This window comes from Pleurodeles waltl, chromosome 4_1, assembly GCF_031143425.1.
Source record: "Pleurodeles waltl isolate 20211129_DDA chromosome 4_1, aPleWal1.hap1.20221129, whole genome shotgun sequence".
In the NCBI taxonomy this organism is placed as follows: Eukaryota; Metazoa; Chordata; class Amphibia; order Caudata; family Salamandridae; genus Pleurodeles; species Pleurodeles waltl.
Window position 1 is genome coordinate 459548797 of NC_090442.1, and position 22962 is coordinate 459571758.

Genomic DNA, 22962 nt, shown 5'->3' on the forward strand with positions numbered 1-22962 from the left:
GAAACATAATAAATCAAAGTGAGACTTGCCCCCCCTCTTGGTGCTCTTGTTCATCCGAGTGGCACCATGGCTCTCTGTTTCACTCCCGGAGTTATTCGACTTCGGAACCGATCTTTCAACTGGTTCGGGCACAACCTGAGTTTCCCGTGCCGTCCGCCCCTCCAAACCAGATGGAAGAGTTTCACGAGGCCATGCTCCGACTCTTGGAATCTTTGCCGACTCCCTCTGACTCTCCTTCGGGCCCCAAGGGGCTGGTAGACCTATCATCTGTGGCACCACCATTGGGTTTGCCCTCTGCACCAGTTGATGCCTGTGAGCCAGTCACAATGAATCTGGTTCTGGTTTCAACCTGGAACTTTGATGCTGGTGCCCAATCCATTGATGGCAGATGAGGAAATACTCCAACTGTGAGACTGAGCCAGTCCAACCTCGGCCGAGGCACCACCACCACCACATTGAGGAGCCACTTCCCTCAGTTCATCTGCTGCCTCCTCTTGGGAGAACACATACCCTACACTACCTTTTCACACAAACTCAGACAATAATTATGATTGAGTGAGGAGTTCAACAAGGATGACTTGCAGGAGGCCAGTGGCCTTGATACCTCCTTAAAACAGAGTTAGTAACATACACCACCGCACTCAAAACAGTCCATATATAAATCAGTCTTTCAGTTGAAAACAGTTGAGAAATGATCCTTTATTAGAAGGCATCAGCATAGGTCCATTGAGTGATCAACGTTCCTTAACCACAGCCATCGTACTCAGTTGGATGAACATCTTTGCATAAGCAAGCCAACATGTGTTTCGTCACAACAAGTGACTTTTTCAAGGTGGCAAAGTATATACAAACAGTTATGGTGGTAAATACCCTATCAAAGAACGTTCGGGATGATAGCATGTTAAAATGGAGTGTGAGAGTACAAATGGTGAATCATGCGTCAACTGAAGAGAAAAGGTGGTAAGTTGCCCATATGCCAGTAAGAAAGGGAAGTAGTGAGAGAGATGATCATAAAAACACACCTAATATATAAGTAAGAAAGTCAAAGAACTCAGTGTCCGCATACCCTGAGTGAGATAACATAGTAGTGATGGCATAGGAAAAGTGTTCTAAATAAAATATTGTATTAAACCCCATCACCAACATCAGGGAGTTACCTAGAAATGGTAATAGTGTATCATAGTTGAGAAATGAAGAAAAGCATACCTCAAAGCAAAGGCGTGGTACACAAAGTACCAAATGTATGTAGAAAGAAGATGGAATATGCTTCAGAAATATGGTTATGAGTAATTCTTACATGGTAGTCACAAAGAAGAAAAGTGGCAGTTATGTGAGACCATAAGTCTCAAATCTGTGAGGGAACAAAATTCCAAGTAAGATTTGAGACCGTAAAATATCTATAAAGTATACAAAGATTATAAAAGATATGCAGGACTGGTGGGGACTAAATGTGAACTAATTAATTTATATAGATGGCAAGTGTTATATAACTAGTAAGCACAAGTATCTTAAAGTGCAAAAAATAGGGTTAAATGTACATGGAAAATGTTTTAAAAATGATTAGCACAAGGATCTAGGAGTGCAAAATTAATAGTGAACCTAGTAACCGATCGACAAATGAAGTGATGGCTTTTGGTGCAATCCAATATTGTAGAAAACAAACGGAGGGCAAAAGTAGGCACATTGTGGAGTTTCCATTAAAAATAACTGAAAGCACAAGCCAGGAAGCTGTGCCTCAAAACTGCTGTAATGGCGGTATGAAATACGAGCGGCAGTCATAAAGGTAAAATGGCCTGTCTTAGAATGAAAAAGTTAATGGAGAAACCAAACAGAAAATGTGTTTAAGTTAGCTAACCTCGTATATGCTAAGGAAGACAAAGCGGTCTGTCTTAAAGTGAAAGTCCATGGAGAAAACACAAATAATATGTTAATAAGTTAGCATACCTCAGAGTACATGCTGAGGAAAGTGCTGGTGTGGAGACGAGTGAGAGAACGTCGGCCATGTTGATGAGCCATTTTAAAGGGCTCCATGGGCATGGACATAGAAGGTGTGGGAGCAGAATGAGGGAAGTCAGAAATGGCAGCCATTTCGGAGTGTAGTGGAAGTAACCTGAAAAGAAACAAACAAAGAAAGAAGGTAATTATTGATTTATGTCAAATAATTAGCATGCCCCTGTACTACATGTAGATGAGCGTGCTTGCGTTAAGATATATAAATATCGGCCATGTCGGTGAGACTTAAAGGAGCTCATGAATAAAGAAAAAAGGCAGAAAATGGTGAAAGAGAGAAACAAATATCCTAATCATATATAAAGTATAGTTAAGCATGTGTGTTAACTGGTGATAATATTGAGGTGTATAAAGAAGGGAAAGCCAAGGGGAGGGTGGGAAGTGAATTGAAACACAATAGTAATACCAATAAGAAGAGAATTACGTAGTGTGAATACCATAACAACCTAAGTCATCTGCAATTCCTAAAGCGCTATACAGGATAAACATAGTAACAGCAATGTTGAACCAGGCTTAAGAAAGGTAAGCGGGGAAAAGTATAAAAATAAACATGTAGAGACAGACCTGTATATTGCCACAATTAAAAGCTTGAGTATGAGCAAAATATATGGCCTAAAGAATTGTACACAATGCAACAGAGAGCTGTAAGTAACATAACTAAATACAAGTACCAAAAGAGAAAAAAATGGCTTTAATATGATGACATAGTAACAACCTCCAATATGAATAATAAAGAGTTAGTGGAGAAATGAGAAAATTGTTACACAGTCGGATAGTATTCCAAAAAGAAGTTCTGAAAAGCATGTATATATACAAATCAACACAAACCAAATTAATTGAAGTATGTAGTAGAGGAAAACATATAGTTCCCTGTCCACGTTAAGGCCCAGATCTACCGCACAAAGTTTGATGATCCATTTGGCTTCACATTTTCTAAGCTTGGCGACCAAATTACCCCCTCTAACCTCACTGGTGATGCACGTGATGTCATGGAATCTGATCCCTAGAACCTCAGATTTAATATGTGCTGAATTATAATGGACAGCCAAATGATAGTTAGGGTGATTATTCCTAATGGCTCTTGTTCTTGAATTCGTTCGTAAGAGGACGAATAGTACTTCCCATATAGATAAGTCCACATAAGCAAATGATACAGTACACCGTGAATTTACTGTTACAATTAATAAACTGTCGTATTGCATACATGTGTGTAGACTTATATGAAAACGTAACCAGTTTGTCAATGGCAAATTGACAGACATTGAAACACGAGCATCTAAAAAAAAACGCAAGGTTGGGGCGGTAGCCAATTGGAAGATTGATTATATGTGTTCATCTCAATGTAACTGGGTTATAACTTATTCCTGAGTGTCTGACCACGGCTGTAGATGATCTGGGGTCTCTTATTAATGTATTTATGTAGTGTCTTAACTAGTAGCAAAAGATGCCAATGGCGTTTGAAAATGCGATATACTGCATGACTTTGTAGGTTAAATGCAGTAATCATAGTGATGTGTCTATCCTTAGGCTTTGGACCGGCTCCCTGTGTCAAAAGGGATGTACGTGAGGTATTAAGAATTTTAGTTATGGCTTTTGATGTGATTTTCTTTTTTTTTTTTTTTTTTGGAGTAGCCTCTCTGCAGGAACCGTAATTCAACCAATGCCAATTTCTGCATAAAGACGTTTCCATCACTACAATTACGTTGTATTCTGTTAATTTCACCTAGTGGAATGGCATTGATCAGTGAAGATGGGTGAGCACTAAGAGCATTTAGTATTTAATTACAAGCAATAGATTTCCTAAACAGTTTAGACATAATTTTATTGTTTTCATTATATAATGTAAGATCAAGAAACTCAATACTGTTCTTATTTCTGTGTTCTGTAAAGCACAGTTTGTAGTCATTATTATTATTATTAAGGGGTTCATATAGTGTTTCAAATTGTTCTATGCTACATGTCCAGATTATGATAATGTCTTTAAAAAATCTCCCCCAATATAAAATGTAGTCAGTAAGACCATGGGGGCAGGACGTCCATAAGTGATGTTTCTCTAAATGACCCATGTATAAATTTGCATATGATGGAGACAATTTAGCACCCATAGCCACTCCCTGAATCTGCTTATACCAAGCATCATTGTGTAAAAACACATTATTTCCCAGGACCAATTTAGTCAATTCAATCAGCATAGTGGTATGCTCAAAACGGGTAGCGTCTCTATCTGAGAGGGAGGCAGTGAGTACTGAGATGCCCTTGTCAAGTGGAATGCAAGTATATAAGGAGATAACAATAAGTGTGGCGAAACAACACTCAGGTGTCCAGTCAATGTCCTCCAGTTGGCAAAGTACATGTTTAGTATCCCGAATATATGAAGATACATTTTGCACCAGGGGTTGAGATAAATATCTATAAATTCTGAAATATGATCCGTGGGTGAGCCTATCCCAGATATGATAGGTCGTCCTGGTGGAAACAGACCAGGTTTGTGTACTTTAGGTAAAATGTATATGCATGGTGCACGTGAAGTCATATTGAGCATGTATTTGAACTCTGAATCAGTAATAATGCAAGTATCTCTCCAGTAGGTCAGTTTGTCCTTGATCATTTTAGTGATGAAAATTAGAGGGTTACCACTAAGTCTAGCATAAGCTTGACCATCCTTAAGTTGTCTGTCTGTCTCATTAATGTAATCACTGCGATTCATTATAACCACATTAACCCCTTTGTCAGATTCTCTGATGACTATGTCCTTATTGTCAATTAATTCCTTAAGAGCCTTAAATTCCTCATTGGTGAGGTTAGTATATATATTGTGGTTCTCATGGCTATATTTATCCTCCAAATGGTACAAATCTTTTGTGACTGTTTTGTAAAAAAAATATCAATGGAGTTGCCGAAGGTAGCACAGCTATGAATGTTGATTGAGGTCGGAGACCACTGTCCTTAAAACAGGTCCTCTTTCATCGCCTGGTCCATCCACCGAAGAATCAGTCTCCTACACCATGGTGATCTGTAGGACGGGCAAAGTCCTCAGTCTCCAGGTCCCCATCTTGGAAGTTACAACTAATGTGCTGACGGAAGTCCTCCAACCGGGGCAAGCGCCTTCTTAGCCCCTTCTGCCATTCAATGACACAGTAAGAAATACCGTATTGTGTACCTGGGCTAAACCTTCAGTTAATACCAGCTCCCTCCTGGGATGCTTTTCCCATGCCTTTTGGGACTTGGTGACTGAAGTCCGCCCGGTATCCCTGAAGGTCTCTGACCTGTCGTTGCCCAGGTCATTCAAGATGGTTTTGATTCACCCAAGTTCGCAATTTTTTGTAGCTTGGGCATCACCATTCCCATCAGGCAAACCATTGGCACCAGTGTTGTCAGTTGCCACCATGGGATGCTGTGATCAACCTGGTTCTTGGGCGATGGCCAGTCCTCCCTTATGGACATGCTTTTTTTTTATAGGGCTCGTCTGTTTGAGGACAAGGCTGATTTTGCTTTAGAGCGATTCAAAAATAGGAGGGCTCTCAGGTATTACCTGCTCCATCTCATCAGCAGCACCAACCCTAATGTTTCGTTTGTGGCTTTGATAGAGCTGTGCCATACTGCCAGCCTGTCCAGCCTCTGCAAGGAACCCAGCAGTTTTGCGGTAGATACCATGGTGCCCACCGTCTCACCGACAGTCAAGGACAACAGGCCGCACAGCCTACTGCCACCCCTACTGCCCCACCTGCAAAACCTTTTTGGTGAGCTCTTATTCGAGCACAGCTACCTGGTGGAAGGCAAGATCCAGTGATTTTTACCGGGTTGTTAAGCCATAACTTCAGACAGGTGAGTCTAGCAGATGCTCTCAAATGATATGATTTTCCTTTCTGTTGTTCTCTGCCACACCTTCCACCATACTAGCCATGACTGACAGAGGACCATCTTTTCTTTTTGGGGCACAAAGTACAAGCCCTTTTGGCCAGTGGGGTTATTGAGAGGATACCTGCACCAGAAGAAGAATGTGGTTGCTATTCCTACTACTCTCTGGTGCCCAAGAAGGATGAAAGCCTTTGTCCTATTCTATTCGTGCATCCTCTCAATTTCTTTCTCTGCCAGGACAAATTAAAAACACTCACATTGACCTAAGTCTTGTCTGCGCTTGACCATGTAGACTGGATGGTGGTATTTGACCTGCAGAACACCTATTTCCATATATCCTTGATTGCAGGCCCATCGTATGTACTTGCAGCTTGTGGTGGGACAGGAGCATTTTCAGTTTGCTGTGCTCCTCTTTGATCTAACCAGCACCCCTTGGTTGAAGGTGAGCTCACCCCAGGCAGTCGACAACCACCTCAAGACTGCGGTGAACCTCAGGTCATGCTTTGGGTTCACTGTCAATGTGCTGAAGTCACACCTGACTCTTTGTCAGATTCTCCCCTTCATTGGTGCCATTCTGGCCACAGTTCGGTTTCGTGCCTTTCCTCCAGGAAAGAGTCCAGGACAGAATCCAGGACATTCAGGCTGTGATCCTGATCTTTCACCCTCGGTTGTGGGTTTCAGTGAGGTTGACTCCAAGGCTATTGAACTAATGGCCACCTGCTGATCAAATACACCTATGAGTAAGATGCTGGTTCAGGTGCTCACAGACAACACCACCTCCATGAAGTACTGCAACAAAGAGGGCAGGGTGGGGTATAGACCTGGTGCCAGGAGGGCATGCACTTCTGAAAATGGGTGGATTACCAAGGAATTTTCCTGGTGGGGAACCACCTGGCAGGATTGTGGAATGCCAAGGCTGACTTAGCCGTTACTGACTAGTAGATTTCAAATGGCAGTTACATCCGGAGATGGCCAAAGCTCTAATCCATGAATGGGGAGGACCTGTGCTCGGTCTGTTTGCTACCACCGAGAATGCTCAATATCAGCACTTCTGCGCATTGGAGTTTCCAAGGCATCTCTCACTAGAAGACATATTCTGCCTCGAGGAGAGCATAGCTCAAGACTTGCGTATGTCTTTCCGCCAGTACCACTCCTTCCTTGAGTTCTCAAGAAGATCAGAGTGGAACACGGAGAGTTTGGTATCCAGAACTAATGGGCATGAACATTTGTCCTTCGATCGGTTTGTCCCTCCAGGAGCATCTGCAGTCGCATCAACAGGGCAGTGTTCTGTACTCGAGCCCTCAGAGTCTCCACCTTAGCGCGTGTAGATTGAGCAGTGAGAGCTGAAGACCTTTGACCTTTCTCCAGAGGCGCTTAGATGTCTTCTTGGCAGCTAAGCGCCCCTCAACAAAAACTGTATACACCGATTATTGGGACATATTTGTGGTGTGGTGCGATTCATGGTAAACAGACCTCCATACAAGTAAAGCTGTCTAATGTTTTGTTGTATGTGTTCGCCCTAGCCCGGCAAGGCTTTACTATAAGTATGGTCAAAGGGCTTTTTACCATTGCCAGATGAGCCCTTATTGTTTATGCTTTTTTTGATAGGTTTACAACAAACCTTTCTGCCCTCTCCTTTAGTCATGCCATAGTGGGACCTTAACTTGATTATTACATTTCTAATGTGCACTCTTTTTGAGCTACTTCACAGATGCCCCTTTTGGCTTCTCACTCTCAAGACGGTGTTCCTCTTTGCCATCACCTTGGTGAGTGAGTGGGTTTCAGGCTCTGTGTCAACCTGCCATACACCTTTTTCTTCCCAAAAAACTGATTTTACGAACACAGGCATCTTTCTTGCCTAAAGTTGTGGTGCCGTTTCATGTCAGGCAAACTACCATCTTGCCGACGTTCTATGCTCCGCCTCACCCATCTAAGGAGAAAGAGCAAGGACTCCATCCCTTGTACCCCAAAAAGAGCTCTGAGGTTTCACATAGATCGTACCAAACACTGGATGGATGATGAGCTCTTTATGGGGTTCTTTGGAGCAAGAAAAGGTAAACCTGCGCAAAAGAGAACCATCTCCCTCTGGATCATGCTCTGCATTACGATCTGCTATTCCTGTACAGCCTTGCCTTTTTTTCGCCTCTAGAGGAACTGCATACTCATTCTACTAAGGCCAAAGCTGCTTCTAGTGCATTTGTACACGGAATCCCTGTCCCGGACATCTGCCAGGCACATACGTCTGACATTAGACAATCAGAAAGGGGCATTTTGCCTGCTTGATCTTGCAAGACTTTTTGGTTTGAATCTATTCACAGACCCTCGTCCTAGTAAATAGTGCTTTGGTATATATTCAAAATGTGAGGAGTCTGTAGGTAGAAGTCTCTATCAAAAGAACAATTTAGTTACTTTCGGTAATGCTTTTTTTGATAGACTCTATCTAGTTGCAGATTTCTCAGCGAACCTCCCATCCTCCCCGTTCTGTGAGTGGACTCTGACTTTTAATAGGATTCCAGGTCTAGGACGGTGTAAGCTGATTACATCAGTTTGCTTTTGCAGGCCAAGTGTTGTGGGGGGGGCACGGACCCTCAAAACCATATGATGTCAGCGCGCCGGAGTGGCGCCTATATAGACCCAGCGTGTCATTTCTTGAGTGGAACAGCATCCATCTTTACAGATCTTCACAGTGCTCCCTACCAGCATGCAGAGGTACTGATGAAAAGTTTCCGGATTCAGTTTTGACACCTGGGAAAACATTCAAAAGGTGAAGAACCTGTTTCTAGACAGGGCCTCAACCAAAGGTAAGTAACTTGTTTATCAAGAATACTAGTTAGACTTGGAACCCCGTCTTGTGGCTTCAGTTCGTGGCATGTTAAAAATTATTTGGACTAGCCAGTACGTATCACCCATGAAACCTATTGGCTTTGCCAGCGCTTTTATTCCCTAGATAGTTTGTCTGGTGTCGACCGTGTAATGATTTTTCGTAAAGAAATAGAATCATTTAAGCATGGCCTCCACATATTTGTGTGTAGGCATGATGGCCATTGTTGACTGATTTTTCTTTCTCTGTAAGAAAAATAACTACAAGATGGCCGCTGTGCACACAAAGGTGCTGCAGCCCTTTTTTACTTTATTTTTAATGTGCCCTCCTCCAACATGGCAAACTGCTATCTTGAAATGGTAAAAAAAAGAAAATAATGTCGTGCACACGTGGCGTGGCGTAAAATGGGAAAAAGGCAAGTGGCCTGGTAGGGAACGCAGACAAGAGAATCATTCATTTATGAACAAGGGGCTAATCTAAATCACACTCTTTGTTTCTAGAACTGTAGACATAATTTGGACAATAGAAAGCTAAAACTGTCTGAAGACCTAAAAAACAATGTGTAGAATAATTAGGACGGATCCCCATATTTCCTTCCATTTCTATAACACTTCACAGCACTATTGAACTAAAAGTGACTCAATTTTCTTTGTTCATCCATTACTGATGTTGCCATAATTCCCAGAAGGTATAGGGGCTCTGCAGAAAGATCCTAAGGAGCAGTAATCTTGTCAAGCAGAAGCCGAAGATTAGGAAAGCAGTACTTAAACGAAAGGTGACAAGGCTCAGAGATAGGGTTTCTGTGGCTTTAAAAGTATAAAACAGAAGACCCATAGCAATTCTGTGTGTGTTTTTATGTTGGTATAATATGCGCACATGGCGTTGGAGTATAAATGAAGACCCTAAACACAGAGAGACACATTGAAATCAGCTACTTATTCAGCTGAAAAAGCACAATTCCATCAACGTACACGTTTTCATCGCAGAAAACCTTCACACTTATACTTTACCCTCCCCCGCACATTTATCCATACAGCAAAATGCACACACCTCAAAATCCACACACCTAGATACTGTCATCCACATAAAAAAGCTTCACAATGATGAACATATGAAAACATTCACATGCAGGTCACAACCAAAGCAGATGCCTGCACACAAATTCTCCACACATATATATAGCCATCTTTTCATATACCCTGCAAAGTCAGAGATCCTCACAACCATAAATATCGCCCACATGCATACAGACATACAACAAGATCACGCAAGTACACACTGTCAAACGGACAAAAGAATGCACACTTTCAATGATGCACAAGGTGTGAATGTTGCAATAGAAAGTCCCTCACACTCATTTTTGAGATGGGCCTCGAGGTTAGCTAAACAGTGGATTTTATAATGAATCGGAATGTAGCAGAAAATCGCTTTACTATTGAGTAGTGTTTGAACCATGCAAACTTCAGGGCCCTACTTGCTATCTTCCAAAATAATTGAATGGAAGGTATACTAACTGTAAATGGTGATACTTAAAGTCTTGCTAAATAATATACAATATTTATAACAAATGCATAGTTATAACTCTCACACCGCCCCCTGTTTTAAGAAATGCCTCCTGTCCTTTCCAGGGCGTTTTAATATACGTTGTAAGCTACTGATAACTAATCAAATAAATCATAGGGTGATGGCGAACAAAGCTAAAAGTACTGCTCTCATATTTCTGACGCAGTTAACAGTATGGTAGAAGACAAGACGGTATGTTGTGTCACTGAACATACCGTCTATACCTCCATTCCATTCCATTAACTGTGTGTAAGAAAACAGGTTTTTTTGCAGGTTTCACCCCAAATTTATGTCCCTTTTTGGACTATTAGCTGCTGGTTTTCAACTCCGAGAGTGAACTGCCCTCCCGACCTCGATGACAGTGTAGTGTTCTTTCCTGTGTCTAAAATATATGTTGAATTGGATACCCCAACTGGGCATGTGCTGACTCACTTATAAGTCCCTACTATATGGTACCCAGATACCATGGGCATGTAAGGCTGGCTGTCCACACAAGAGCTTCAATACTGGTTGTGCCACTCTGTGTGACTAAGTGAAAACACTACTTGCAGCTTCCATTGCAGAGTGAAGAGACTATGCATGCACTGAACACCGACTTTGCCATTACCACTAATGACAAAGTCCCCTTAAGTCCTTTAACTATATATGTAAGTCTCCTCTAAGGGATGTATATTTAGCTTATGGAAAGGAGCTGTATATTGTTAAGATAGACATATATTGTTGATATGTCTATACAGCAAAGCCCTAAATTGTTGGTGGTTGCTAAGGACAGTTAGGTAGCCTTATAAGGTAATTGCTGAGTTAACGGTTGGCACTCCAATACGTCTGACAGAGGCTAATTAACCCTCTCATGTAAGGTATCAAATTAAAGGGGACATCAATTGTGACTCAGTGGTGCAGTTGACATTTATGTCCACTTTAATACTGCCCACTTTGCGAAACTTGCTATACTTTTACCCAGCTAGTCCAGTGTCTTCACGGGGACTGAGACATGTTTCTGCCGGCCTAGGGGGTAACGTGTGAACAATCCCCAGACTGAGAACAAAGGCTGTTGCCACACTGGAGGTGTGACCACCCCACCTACAGGCTGGGCTGCAAAAGGTGTTAGCTTGAAAGGCAAGCTTCAGAGGGTGATGCCGAATTTGAAGGGCCGCTGTGACAGTATTCCTGCACAGGAAGCTTTGTTTCCCCTAGACAGTGTAGAGCCAGGGTCAAAGGAGGGTAAACTAGTTTTAGAAATAGTTTTAGATGGGCTTGCTGCTCCTGTTAGCCACCTCAACCCCCTCCCTCCCATGAGTGGGCTATGGAGGTCCACACACTACACGTCAGCCATGTTGGTTGTGGCTTGCAAAGTGCACTCTGGGATAGTCAGATGCAACACATCACTGGAACTGTGCCTTCAGGTAGGAGGGGATCTACTAGCCCAGTGGCTAGTAACCGTGTTGTCCCCTCTGCGCACTTTACTGAGATATAATAGGTACCCCAGGCACCCAGGAAGTTTACACTCACTGGATTTGGTCCATGGACAAAAAAAAGACCAGACTACACCCTTTTGAAGTGCACAAAGAGTCTGCAGAGCCGGATCACCTGCACCTGGTGCACTATGGGCTAATGGAGTTTAGACCTTTTTCTGCGTGCCTGGCCCGGAGAAAAGTTGATTCCCGGGCCTCAATCCACTGCAGAGGCTCCAAGGATCAGGTGGATGGTCCCCTGGAACCCGCTTCTGGGACACATTGGCAAAAAGAGCCCAAATCGACGAAGTGGTAGCCCCCGTGGAAGTTTCACTGCTACCAGTCGCTGGGCAAAGGAATTGGAGATTGCCAAAGCCTGCACCCAAGTAAGCTGGTTCTGTGAGCGCTCTCCCAAGACTGGATTCGTTGGACTACTAGGACACTACTCCCCAACAAATGTTTACACCGGGAACTGCTGTGCTGCACTAACGAAAGGTCTGCATTGGCAGCCCTTTGACCCCTGCATAGAGGGCTTCGTTGGACCCTAAGATCTGTGGCCGGAGTCACCTCCTACTCTCCTGTGGATGGGGGACTCGACTGGACTTTACCCCCGTGGACCACAGCGAATCTGGAACTTCCATTGAGCATCGCTCAAAGTCAAGATCACTCCATAAAAGTCAATGGCGGTTGCCCTGTAAAGTTTGGAACTTGCTTCCAAGATGTTCTGGTGACCAGGTAACTGTCCTGAGTTTACCAGACTCCTAGACCTTCATTATGTGGATTTGGTCACCCAACTAGGGTCCGAGTTGCCAAACTCAGTGTAACAAAAGTTTTACAAAGTTCTCAAAGTTTTGATATTGTATTCATGGTCTTCAAGTAGACATAAGAAAGGCCTCCACACAGCTCATTACAAAGTATTTTTATTCCGCCATCACAGGAATCCAGTCAGAATAGAATGTTGACATCTGATAGTTGTGGCATAGGGGAAAACCAGTACCACAGAGAATAAGGGGGAGTGGAAGAAGGGAAAGGAAAAGAAGCTGAGAGGGTAGAACCTAGAGTAGACTTACCAGGTTACAACACATCTACTGGCTTAATGATGAAAGTCTAAAGGAGAGGAACCAAAACTTCACAATATACTGCTTGAAAAGCAACATTCCAAAGTACGTAAACTGTATCCTAAAGTCTGTAAAAATCACCCCATCACAAAACCCTTTTGCCACCCAGGGGTTACACATTGTCGAACTGTGTTCTCACACTTTTCACCCTCTTCCACCAGGTTTGGAATAGGTTCTCTCAGTGAGTGGTTTTGGGGATCACAGTTTACAATTCTATCCATACCCAACATTTGACTATTCTCCAAACTTGGTCAGTCTTGACAGGTGAAGAGAATCTACTACCATCCACTCTCTGTCCCTTTTGTAGTTCAACTCGAACTCAGTCTCCTTTTCTGAAGGATGATTTCTTCACACCCTTCACTCTGTTGTACCTATCCTTGAACTTGGCTTTTAGAAATCTTCTCTGCAGTGTCAGACCTGTTCACCACCACAGATCCGGCTTTATTTATCCATGAAGCTGTGATTTTAGTGCGAGGAACACTTCCCTTGAGGTAAGCTAAAGGAGATACTCCTGTTTCACTATTGGGTGTTGTACAATACATTCATAGGGTTTCTTGTATAACTTTGTTAGCAGGCACCTTCAACATCTCAGCTTGTTGCAGACTCTTTATCATCTTATTTATCCGTTCCATTAACCCATTTGCACGAGGGCAGTAATGAGCGGTCTTGATGTTTATTTGACCATTCATCCCAGCAACCCTTTCGGAATTATTACCTCTGGGGTACCCTCTCTCTCTAAAAAAAAAACTAAGTCTCTTAAAAAGGTGATAAAATTTGCCATATTCATTTGATGTACACATTTGGCACTTACACAACGTCAGTGGTAATCAGCAAGAATGATATTACATTTTTCATCCAATGTTCTGAGATTTAGTGGACCAATAATATCAAGAGCAACTTTGATCCAAAGCTCGTCGGGTATACTCACTGGATACAACATAGGCTTCCTTAATTGGATAGTTTATCACTGTTACTACAACTCAAACAATGCTTCACTATTTCCTCCACCATAGCATCCATGCCTGGTCACCAATACTCAGAATGTACATTACTCTTCATGAGGCTTCTGCCTAAATGGCCCTTATGGGCTAGATTAACAATCTTTTGTCTCATTCCTTCAGGTGGAATGATCTTGTTCCCATGACACACCACTGAGTTAATGATACTTAGCTCCACCTAACGCCCCAATACTTAACTATTTCACTAGGAAGCTCCTGGTGCCTTTGTGGCCATCCTTTTTGTATTTGTTTAATAAGACCTTCGATTTCTTTATCGTCCTCCATTTTTCTGTACAGTCCCTTTTCTTCACCCATAAGCTATTTATTTCCAACACTACTTCTTTCTTTTGGGATTCTTCTGGTGGAACTGTGTCTAAGGGTGCCTGTGACAGGTAGTCATCAACCACATTCTGTGGACCAGATACATATTGAATTGTGACATTGTAACACTGTAATCCTAATGCCCAGTCTGAAATGCGAGGCTTGGTCCTTTCTGACCCCTTTGTGGTAAAGCATGCACTGCACTAGAGGTTTAGGGTCAGTTTTAATAGTGAAAGGAATTCTCCAAAGGAAAAATCTGAAATGCCGTACAGCCCAATAGCAAACTAGAGCCTCTTTTTCCACTACAAATTAATGTCTTTCCGCTCTTTTTTTGGGCACGGAAGGCAAATTCTACAATTTCTTTAATGCCATTGTTTATCCGGATGAGGCTGGCTCCAAGTCCCTTATTGCTAGCATTGGTGGACAGTACTGTGGGCTTTTTGGTGTCAAATCTACCTAGGTAAGGATCCATAGCAAACGTAGCAAAAATATTCTGCTAGTCCCATGAAGGATTTCAGCTCTTACTTGTTACTAGGGGCTACAGACTTTTCTATTGCTTACACTAAGTGTAACTTTTGTTTAACACCATCTTTAAAGATATTGTGCCTCAAATACTCTACTGAACCTATTCCTATATGGCATTTCTCTCTTGATAGTAAGTCCTGTTTTTCTGAGTCTCACTAGATCTTCTCTTTAGGTCTTCTTGTGTTCCTCCTTGTTTGTTCCATAAATCAGGATATCATCCTGGCAGCACAACATGTCCCCCCCGTACTCCCACACACACGTTGCATAATTCTGTGAAAGGCTGCTGCCGCTGAGGCTAGCCCAAACGGTATGCGTATATATAAGAACACTTTCAGAGGGGTCTCAAACGAAGAGAGGTGTGTAGAAGAGCGGTGCAGCTCCACTTGGTGATAAGCCGACAAGATATTGTAGGACACTAAAATCTTTGATCAGCGTAATCTCATTTTTGCAAGGAAGTGGGGGTCTGTCCGCCCAAATATTTGTGTTCAAATCTCTGAGATCACACATAACCTTATCTCTTTTCCTGAATATTTAGTGACAGTCACTACTGAAGCTAACCGTTGTGAACTCTCAGGAGGTTCTTTTACTCCTAACTCCAACAGTCCATCCAAGTCTTCCTTGAGAGCTTTGTGTAGCAAGTGGGGAATGGGTCCACATGTGTTTTGTAGGTTTAGAGTGGGCATTTAAGTTGATATGATGCTAGTAGTCTTTTAACAATCCCAATTTGATTGTGAAAACATCAGGAAACTCCTCACAGATTCCCTTGCCACAAAAGGAAGAGTCCACCAAAAGGACAGGCTGTGCACCATTGGGAGCTAATTTAATTCCCAATTCCCAATTCCTTTTGGTGACGTCACCCCAAGAGGTTCGAACTGTTCTTTGTTACATAAACATATCCAACTGTTTATCCCTAGCAGGGGAATGGGATCTCCATTATACCTTCCCCGTTGAATTTTCAGGGTTTTCCAATTCCTTCTGCCTGTCAGGAAATAGTGTGTCAAATATACCTTTTTTAAGTAGTGTATATGGGGAACAAGATTCAGCATATATTGTAACACCTTTGTCATCAATATTAATATCACAAGAAAGGAACTTGACTTTAACTTCTCCATTTTAAAGTTGGAAAACCAGGTTCCTGTCTTCCTGGGGAATAGATTCAATCTATTGAATCTGTTTAACACTCATTGCTCTGCATACTCTAGAGAAATGCCCTTTTTTCCCCTAAATTTTCGACAACACTCCTCAGCTGACATATAACATTATTAGCCATATGGGTAACACTAACACATTTATAACACTTACTTTTATCTGTATGAGCTGTGTTTCTCCCTTGTTTCTTACTTTTGACATTTTCCTGTTTGTTTATTACATTAACCTTCAAATTAGCTTTTGTACTGCTTCTCATCTATTTCATGCAGTTTGTTGCATGTTCTATGCCTATATCAATGTCTGTTTCAGTTCTGGATTTTTAGTTAATAGCTTCTCCCGCACCCTCGTATTATTTGTGCGTCTCACCAGCTGATCACACATCAGAGAATCAGTGAGTGCACCAAACTTGCATGTATTCTAAAGTCCTCGCAAGGCAGAAATGTATGAGGTTACCTTCTGATTTTTCCCTTTTACTCTCCCCAAAAATGAGTGTCTTTCTAACACCATATTTATCTTCCTGACGAAATGTTCTTGCAACCTATTAAAAATAACTTGGTAAACATCTAAATGCGAATCACTATCATCCTCCTCCTCTTATTCTAGTGTTTCTGTCAAGTTTTATACGTTTTTGTACCTTCCACCCCCAAATTGTGCAGAAAGATATGCTGTTTTCTGACAGGCTTAAACTTTCCACCCCCAGAGATACGATTCAAATAACTTAGTCCATTGTTTTCAAGGAAGGTTAGGTTTGCCTAAATCATTTAAGAATGGAGTAGGCAGTGACATACTTGCAGCTGCCAAACTGAATAAAGTAAACAACTAAAATATTTTCAGATACTACAGATGCTTCCAGAACTATATTCGGTTGTAAAGATTAAATATAACACTGGCAGTGTATGCAAACAAATTGCCACATTCAGTTAACAAATATTATAGTACTTTACATGAATATTAAAGATTTCTTTTATAACTTATATTAAGTGAAATATTATTGTCAAGGATTCTGTTTCCCCCCCCCCCCACCCCCCACCCCCCCCCCCCACCCCCCACCCCACCCCCCACCCCCAATTTTCCCAATTGTCTTAAAGTGTCATTCCTAACAGACGGTTCAAATTTCCCAGAACTCACTCAGTACATTACCGGTATAGGGATACTGCCAAGACTATTGCAGGTAAGATGACGAGGTAGAAGGAATTTGAACAGCCTCTCCTTGAAGTATAAGAATGGATGGCAGGTACTTCAGAAATTATATCTGAAAGTTTCAGTTAGATAGCACATGTGTTCTCCCAGAAGACTAATACTCTGCTCAAATGTGAGGCAATTTTTTGCTGGAACACTTCTTGCACTCTGGCAAGAGTGAGAGGATAACTGCGCCCAGGGGTGTATACTGAAGCCAGTGCAAGGCAGTGAGAGGCCACTCAGGGTGTCGCTGAAAGCAAGAAGTGGAAGATGAATCAATTCCGCCCCTCTGAGCAACAAACTCCACTCCACCCCATGAAGTAAAAGTATGGTGAAGCAAGACCCGCACAGGCCGTTTCTGAATTTTCCCCTGAAGCGAATGGAAGATGAAGCGGGACCCACCCAGGCCGTCATAGAACATATGATGGACCGGAAGAGGAAGCCTTTGCCTGTCTTGGACAACACTCGGTCCGCGTCACTCCCAGCACACAATGGAGTCATCACAATGATGCACTCTCCAGTTTCTGTTTGACGAACTGTGAGCGTATCACAGTGTGACACACAGTCAACCAGGTGCCACATTGAGGAGACCAGTGCACTCTCTGTTCAACAAACTGTGTGCGTATCACAGTGTGACACGCTACCCAATGAGGTACCACAGTGAGAAGGTATCAGCAGCGCGACCCTTAGGCGCTTTCACTAAGTACTGGTGACTGGAAACAAAATCAGCAGCAGGTGGTCAGAAGGTAAATGCTTCTCCACCACACAAAAATGCAATACTTGACTGGAAAAAATGTGTTGTATTCACGGTCTTCAAGTAGACCTAAGAAAGACGTCCACACAGCTCATTCGGCCACGACATCTGACAATTGAGGCAAAGCTGGTAACCAATACCAGAGAGAATTGGGCAGGGGGAAAGAGAAGAGAAAAGAAAATCAGCAAGTGGGTAGTATCTAGAGTAGATTCACCAGGTTACAACTTTTGGCTTGTCAATGCTTGTTTGTGCTTGATGTTAAAGTTTTTAAATACTTTAAAAATTAATATCTCTGGACTTTAAAAAATCATAAAAATATGCCCTATTATTATACATTATTGCTGCTGTGTCTTTCTTGTTTAATTACTTTCTTATGTAGTTGTTTCTTGTTGTTTAAGTATTTACACATTGTTCTTTTGCTAAGCATTGCTGTTCTGTGCCCTACCTACCTAAGGGTTGAGCTGAGGGTTCTGCAAATAACTCTGACTGGACCCCAGGAGGTAAATGCGAGAGTTCTGCACAACAAGGCCTGTAGCCTTGCCATATAGTACACCCATTTTCTTACACTGCAGCTGGGCACAGATGCCACAGCAAGGACTTTTTTTTTTAAGGTATCACCTGGTATCATCTACCAGACAGATTTTAGCTATATGTAGGCAAAAGCCTCTTGTGGGCCATATAAAAAAGTACAGTGCAGTTAGAGCCTGCCTGTTGATTAACATCGGTTGACTTTTTTCTCATTCTTATTTGCTTGCTTCTTAATCTTTATAGATTTGTCCCACCCTTGGAACATATCTACTTTATCGTCGTTTTGATTAGTTCACTTGTATCCTTCCAATGCTCTTATTTAGAGAGCGACTTTTTTCTTAAAGCCCTTCAAGAGGGTGCATGTGTTTTCAAATTCTCTCATTTGTGTGTTGCTCCCCCCCACCAAATAAATGTCCCTGTGTTCCATGTTGATCCTTCCTTCCCCCACTTATTATCCTCCCCTGTATGCTGTATTTCCATCTAAAAGCCACCCTCCACCATATGAGACTGGTGCTGCTTCCTCCACCTATGACCACATTAACTATTTTTTATTGACATCTCCTCCCCCCCCCCCCCCCTCCTTCATTGCTCCCCCACTCATTGGCGTCCACAAAACTAAAATAGAATAAGCTTACATTTTTTGGAATGCCGTGCTGTGAATTGTAGGGCCTTCTAATGCATTGCGGTTATATAATGCCAGTGGCTGAAAAGCGGGCTGCTCTGAAGGTGTTTTCCACAGAGCTGGCAGAGGCTCCATAGCTGCAAGTTCAGCAGTTATACCACCTCTAAATGATGTTTGGCAGATGGGGTACCTGACGATTTCTGGTTAACTTTCAATTCCAATTGAGGTCTTTAGTATGAAACCATTCCAAGGTACCAATAGCGATTAGATTTTTATCACAGTTTTATCAACAATCCTGGAAGTTCTGCTGGCAAGAACACAAACTGCAAGGGTTGAGAATCTTTTCTCACCAGAGTTGGGGATGCTAGTACCCTTTGTGGTCACACTGTACCCCAAAAATTTTACAGCTCAATGGCACTCCTATGAGTTGGGTGGATCAGGGACAATGTTAACCTTAAATCGTGAAGCAATGTGTCACAGAGACAACATCATTTCAAAATACAATCAAGAGCTCTGAGTACCAGAGAAGAATTTTGAAAAACCATGGTGTAGTACCAATTTTGAAAAATATACAATACATAAATAGTAAAGAGTGGCTGTAGCAAATCTCATTTAAAATGCATAAAATCATTGCCATAAAGGCTCTCAGTAATGGGTACAATGCAGAATAAAGGCATAACCAAATAGACAAAGGGCCTGATTTACAAGTTGGTGGGAGGGATACTCCGTCACAAACTTGACGATATCTCATTCGCCTTATTACGAGTGCGTTGTATCCAGTGGCACTTGTCATATTGTGGACAGGATATTGTTTATGTTTGTGACAGAGTAACCTATCCCCCTAAACTCTAATCAGGCACGAAGTCTCAATTGTGCAACAAACCTAGTAAGAAATCGTGCAGCATCTCTAGTAGAAACCAAAAAAGCTCTGGCTCACCCCCAAATTCAAGGGTTGATATAGCTATTTAACCTATAAGAAAGCACTGAAACTGCAAAGTCACTGCAGTATGAGAGAAGAATTGCATTTTCAAGAAATCAGACTACAGAATTTTACATTGACACATAACACTGCCAGTTTAGCATAAACTCACTACATGAATATTGATTCAGCCCCTCTGATGTTTTGAAGTCTTTAGGAGCAGAGGTCATCCATCAACTTTCCCACTCAGTGGAACAAGATAACCCCAAACACATGGGTGCTGCAAACCACAGCTTAATGCATATGAAGATTATCTTTTTGTATTGCTGTAGGTAGTACAGTCCCTAATCAGCAGTTGACTAATACAGGCTGTATAGTTTGAGGGGAAAAAACACAAGGATCATATTTGACCTATTTTCTTAAATGAAAAAGAATGGAACTTTGAGTCTTGCTTGTACTAGTATTAAGCTCACTAAACTCTTCTGTAATGTCAACACAATTCAAGATTGCCACATTTACTAGATAGCAGGAAGGCAATTTTTATGGTGGTCAGCAGCCTATATGACACATACTTCCCTATAGTCATGCACACTGTGCACAAACTTTTGTTCTGCATTGTACATTTAATATATTTTCAGTTCTGGATAGTGGTGGGCAGTTCTTTACTACAGTGTCAGAAGGACAGATGCAGGACAGTCAGACTATTTTTCTAGGTAAAATTCACAGTGAATGTAAAAATAAAGACCAACCCAATTCCAACTTTAAATAATACATTGAAAGTGATACAATCATAATACAGCCCTTGGCTTACCAGACTTCAGGGTGGTGGCAAGTGTGGTGACAATTCAGAAAAATATTCCCTGTTGCGAGAGGTGAGATTTTACAGCTAGATCTGTGATGATGGCATTGTGCATTTAATTAGTATAATATACCGGGTTACATTTCAGATCCCTGCAGTTACTGCTATAGAGCCAATTGACAGATAACTAGGGTTTTGGAGACGATTTGGGGGTTTTCACTGAAAACATTTACAGAGTTCTGCAGTAGTGAACACAAAAGATTCTCAAAAGGCACTATCTCTGCAGCAGTAATAATATTTAATTCCGCCTCCTGATGGAGATCTCATAAAGGACATAATGGAACTGGGCCTGTGGTGTTCACAAGACATGAAACTGCACATCAGTGTATTGGAACTAACAACAAGAAGTATAGCACTGAAACATTCCAGGGGCACAATAACAGTGTTGTGATGATCCTGATACAAAACAATTGCACCATATGAATTACTGAAACTAGCAAGGACTCTGTCTCTTTGGCTGTCATTGATAACTCTGAACAATGCTTAGTGTTAGCAGGAAGCTCACCAGAGGTCTTAAATGATCTATCAGACATGCCATATCAAAAATATGGAAAACAGAAAAGTAGGAAATATACGCTAAGACTTTCTAAAGTATAGACGTATTTGTAACAAGCATAAATGTCTGAATGTTGTGAGAAGGTGCCTCTTTTGACATGGTTATTTCTCCTCATTTTGCCTGGTATATGATGTGGATTCTAAGTTGGTAGTGCCCAGGGTCCCCGCTAACCAGTTCCCTGGGCCAGATCTCTTTCCCAAAACTGTGGTGATGCATTGGCACAGTTGGCAACACCTTTAGTTGCCACTATAAGTCCCTAGTAAATGGTACTTAGGTATCCAGGGCATGGGGTACTAAGGGTAGGTCCCTGAGGGCAGCAACCCAGATTGTGCCACCCCCAGGGACCCTGCATCCAATTGCACCCAGTACTGCCATTGCAGGCTGAATGTCCTGGTGCAATCCTAAAATGCAAACTCGACATGGCACACAGCCTGTGTGACCTGTCCACTACACAGTGCATGCAATATAGGTAAGCCACCCCTCTGGCAGGCCTTCCAGCCCCAACGCAGGGTGCACTATACTGCATGTGTGGGCATAGGTGCATGACCAATATGCCTCTAATGTGTCCTTGCCAAACCTGAGACACAGTAAGTGTACAGAGCAGCAATTTTGATGCATGTTCTGGACACTGGTCAGTTGGTATCAAACAACTCAGAACAATGAATCCAAACTGGTACCAGTATTGGATTTATTGCACAATGTACCCAGGGGCAACCTTAGAGAGACCCCTGCAAAAGCTTATTAACCCTGGCATGGTTGTTGGTCGGTCAGAGCCAGCCTGCCACCACCGGACAAAATTCTGGAACCATGGGTGGGAGCCCGTGCTCTCTTGGTTCAGAAAACAAAGCCCTTCCTGGGCAGAGGTGTTACACCTCCTCCCCCAGGAATGTGCACAGCGCTGCCTGCGAGCTCCAAAAGGCTTGCCGCCTTTGAAACTCTACCTCAAGCCATGCTGCTAGTAGCAGATGGCTGCTCCCATTGCAAACCTTCACTTTTGGCGGGAGCAATGGCAGGAAAATGCTCAAAGGACAGGAAGAGTGGCCACCCCAGCCTGCACAACCCCTAAGATGTTGCATGTGAGGTGACCCCTCCATATAATTTTCCTCCATCGTGAATGGTAGGAAAATAGCCTATCGGGTACAGGGAAGTGACCTCTGCCCACAGGAAGTAGTAATGTAGTGGGTGTACGCACCTTAAGGTAGATTACCCATTGGTCACTACTAGGAATTCCCAAAATGCCCACTAAATGCAGTATTTAATGGGCACCTCTAGCCCTGCAGATCAGATTCTAAGGACACAAGAAGACCCAAGGCTCGAGAACTGCAGTCCTGCTGCACAAAAAAAGGTGCCAAACCCTGCCTGCTGCACCCAGGACTCGACAATCATCGCTGAGGGGTTGCATGGACATCGGAAGAACTCTACAAAACCCCAGAGGACCTCACCCCTTGTGAAAATCGCCAAAGATCTTCAAAGGCATCAGTCCTTGCAGCAAAAAGCAAAGACAAGTGAAGTCCAGCACACTTACCTGACCCTGACCAAGGAACGAGACAGAGCAGCCAGACCAAATTCCACTTCACGGACCCAGAGGACAAATCGTCCAATGTGCCAAGTTTGATGGCACTACACCCTCCAGTGGCTGAACCGTGCTATAGCCAGGGATAAAGGACCCCCAACATCGGACTCCCAGAAGACAGTCCATTCTGGACTCTCCGAGGACCAGAAGCAAGCTCC

The 22962-nt window shown here is 42.6% G+C and overlaps 1 protein-coding gene across 6 annotated transcripts in view; it reads left to right on the plus strand.

The window, feature by feature from the left end:
- The window catches only part of FAM107B (family with sequence similarity 107 member B), a 183071-nt gene that overhangs the window by 151776 nt on the left and 8333 nt on the right, over window positions 1–22962 (plus strand). For 3 of the 6 annotated variants that reach the window (XM_069228729.1, XM_069228730.1, XM_069228727.1), the window contains exon 4: window positions 3643–3783. The exons of the other annotated variants lie outside the window; for them this stretch is intronic. In XM_069228729.1, the coding sequence (XP_069084830.1) occupies window positions 3643–3768 (126 nt within the window). In that variant the 3' untranslated portion in view covers window positions 3769–3783. Of the gene's footprint in view, window positions 1–3642; window positions 3784–22962 lie in introns of those variants that run through there. 6 annotated transcript variants of the gene reach the window in all.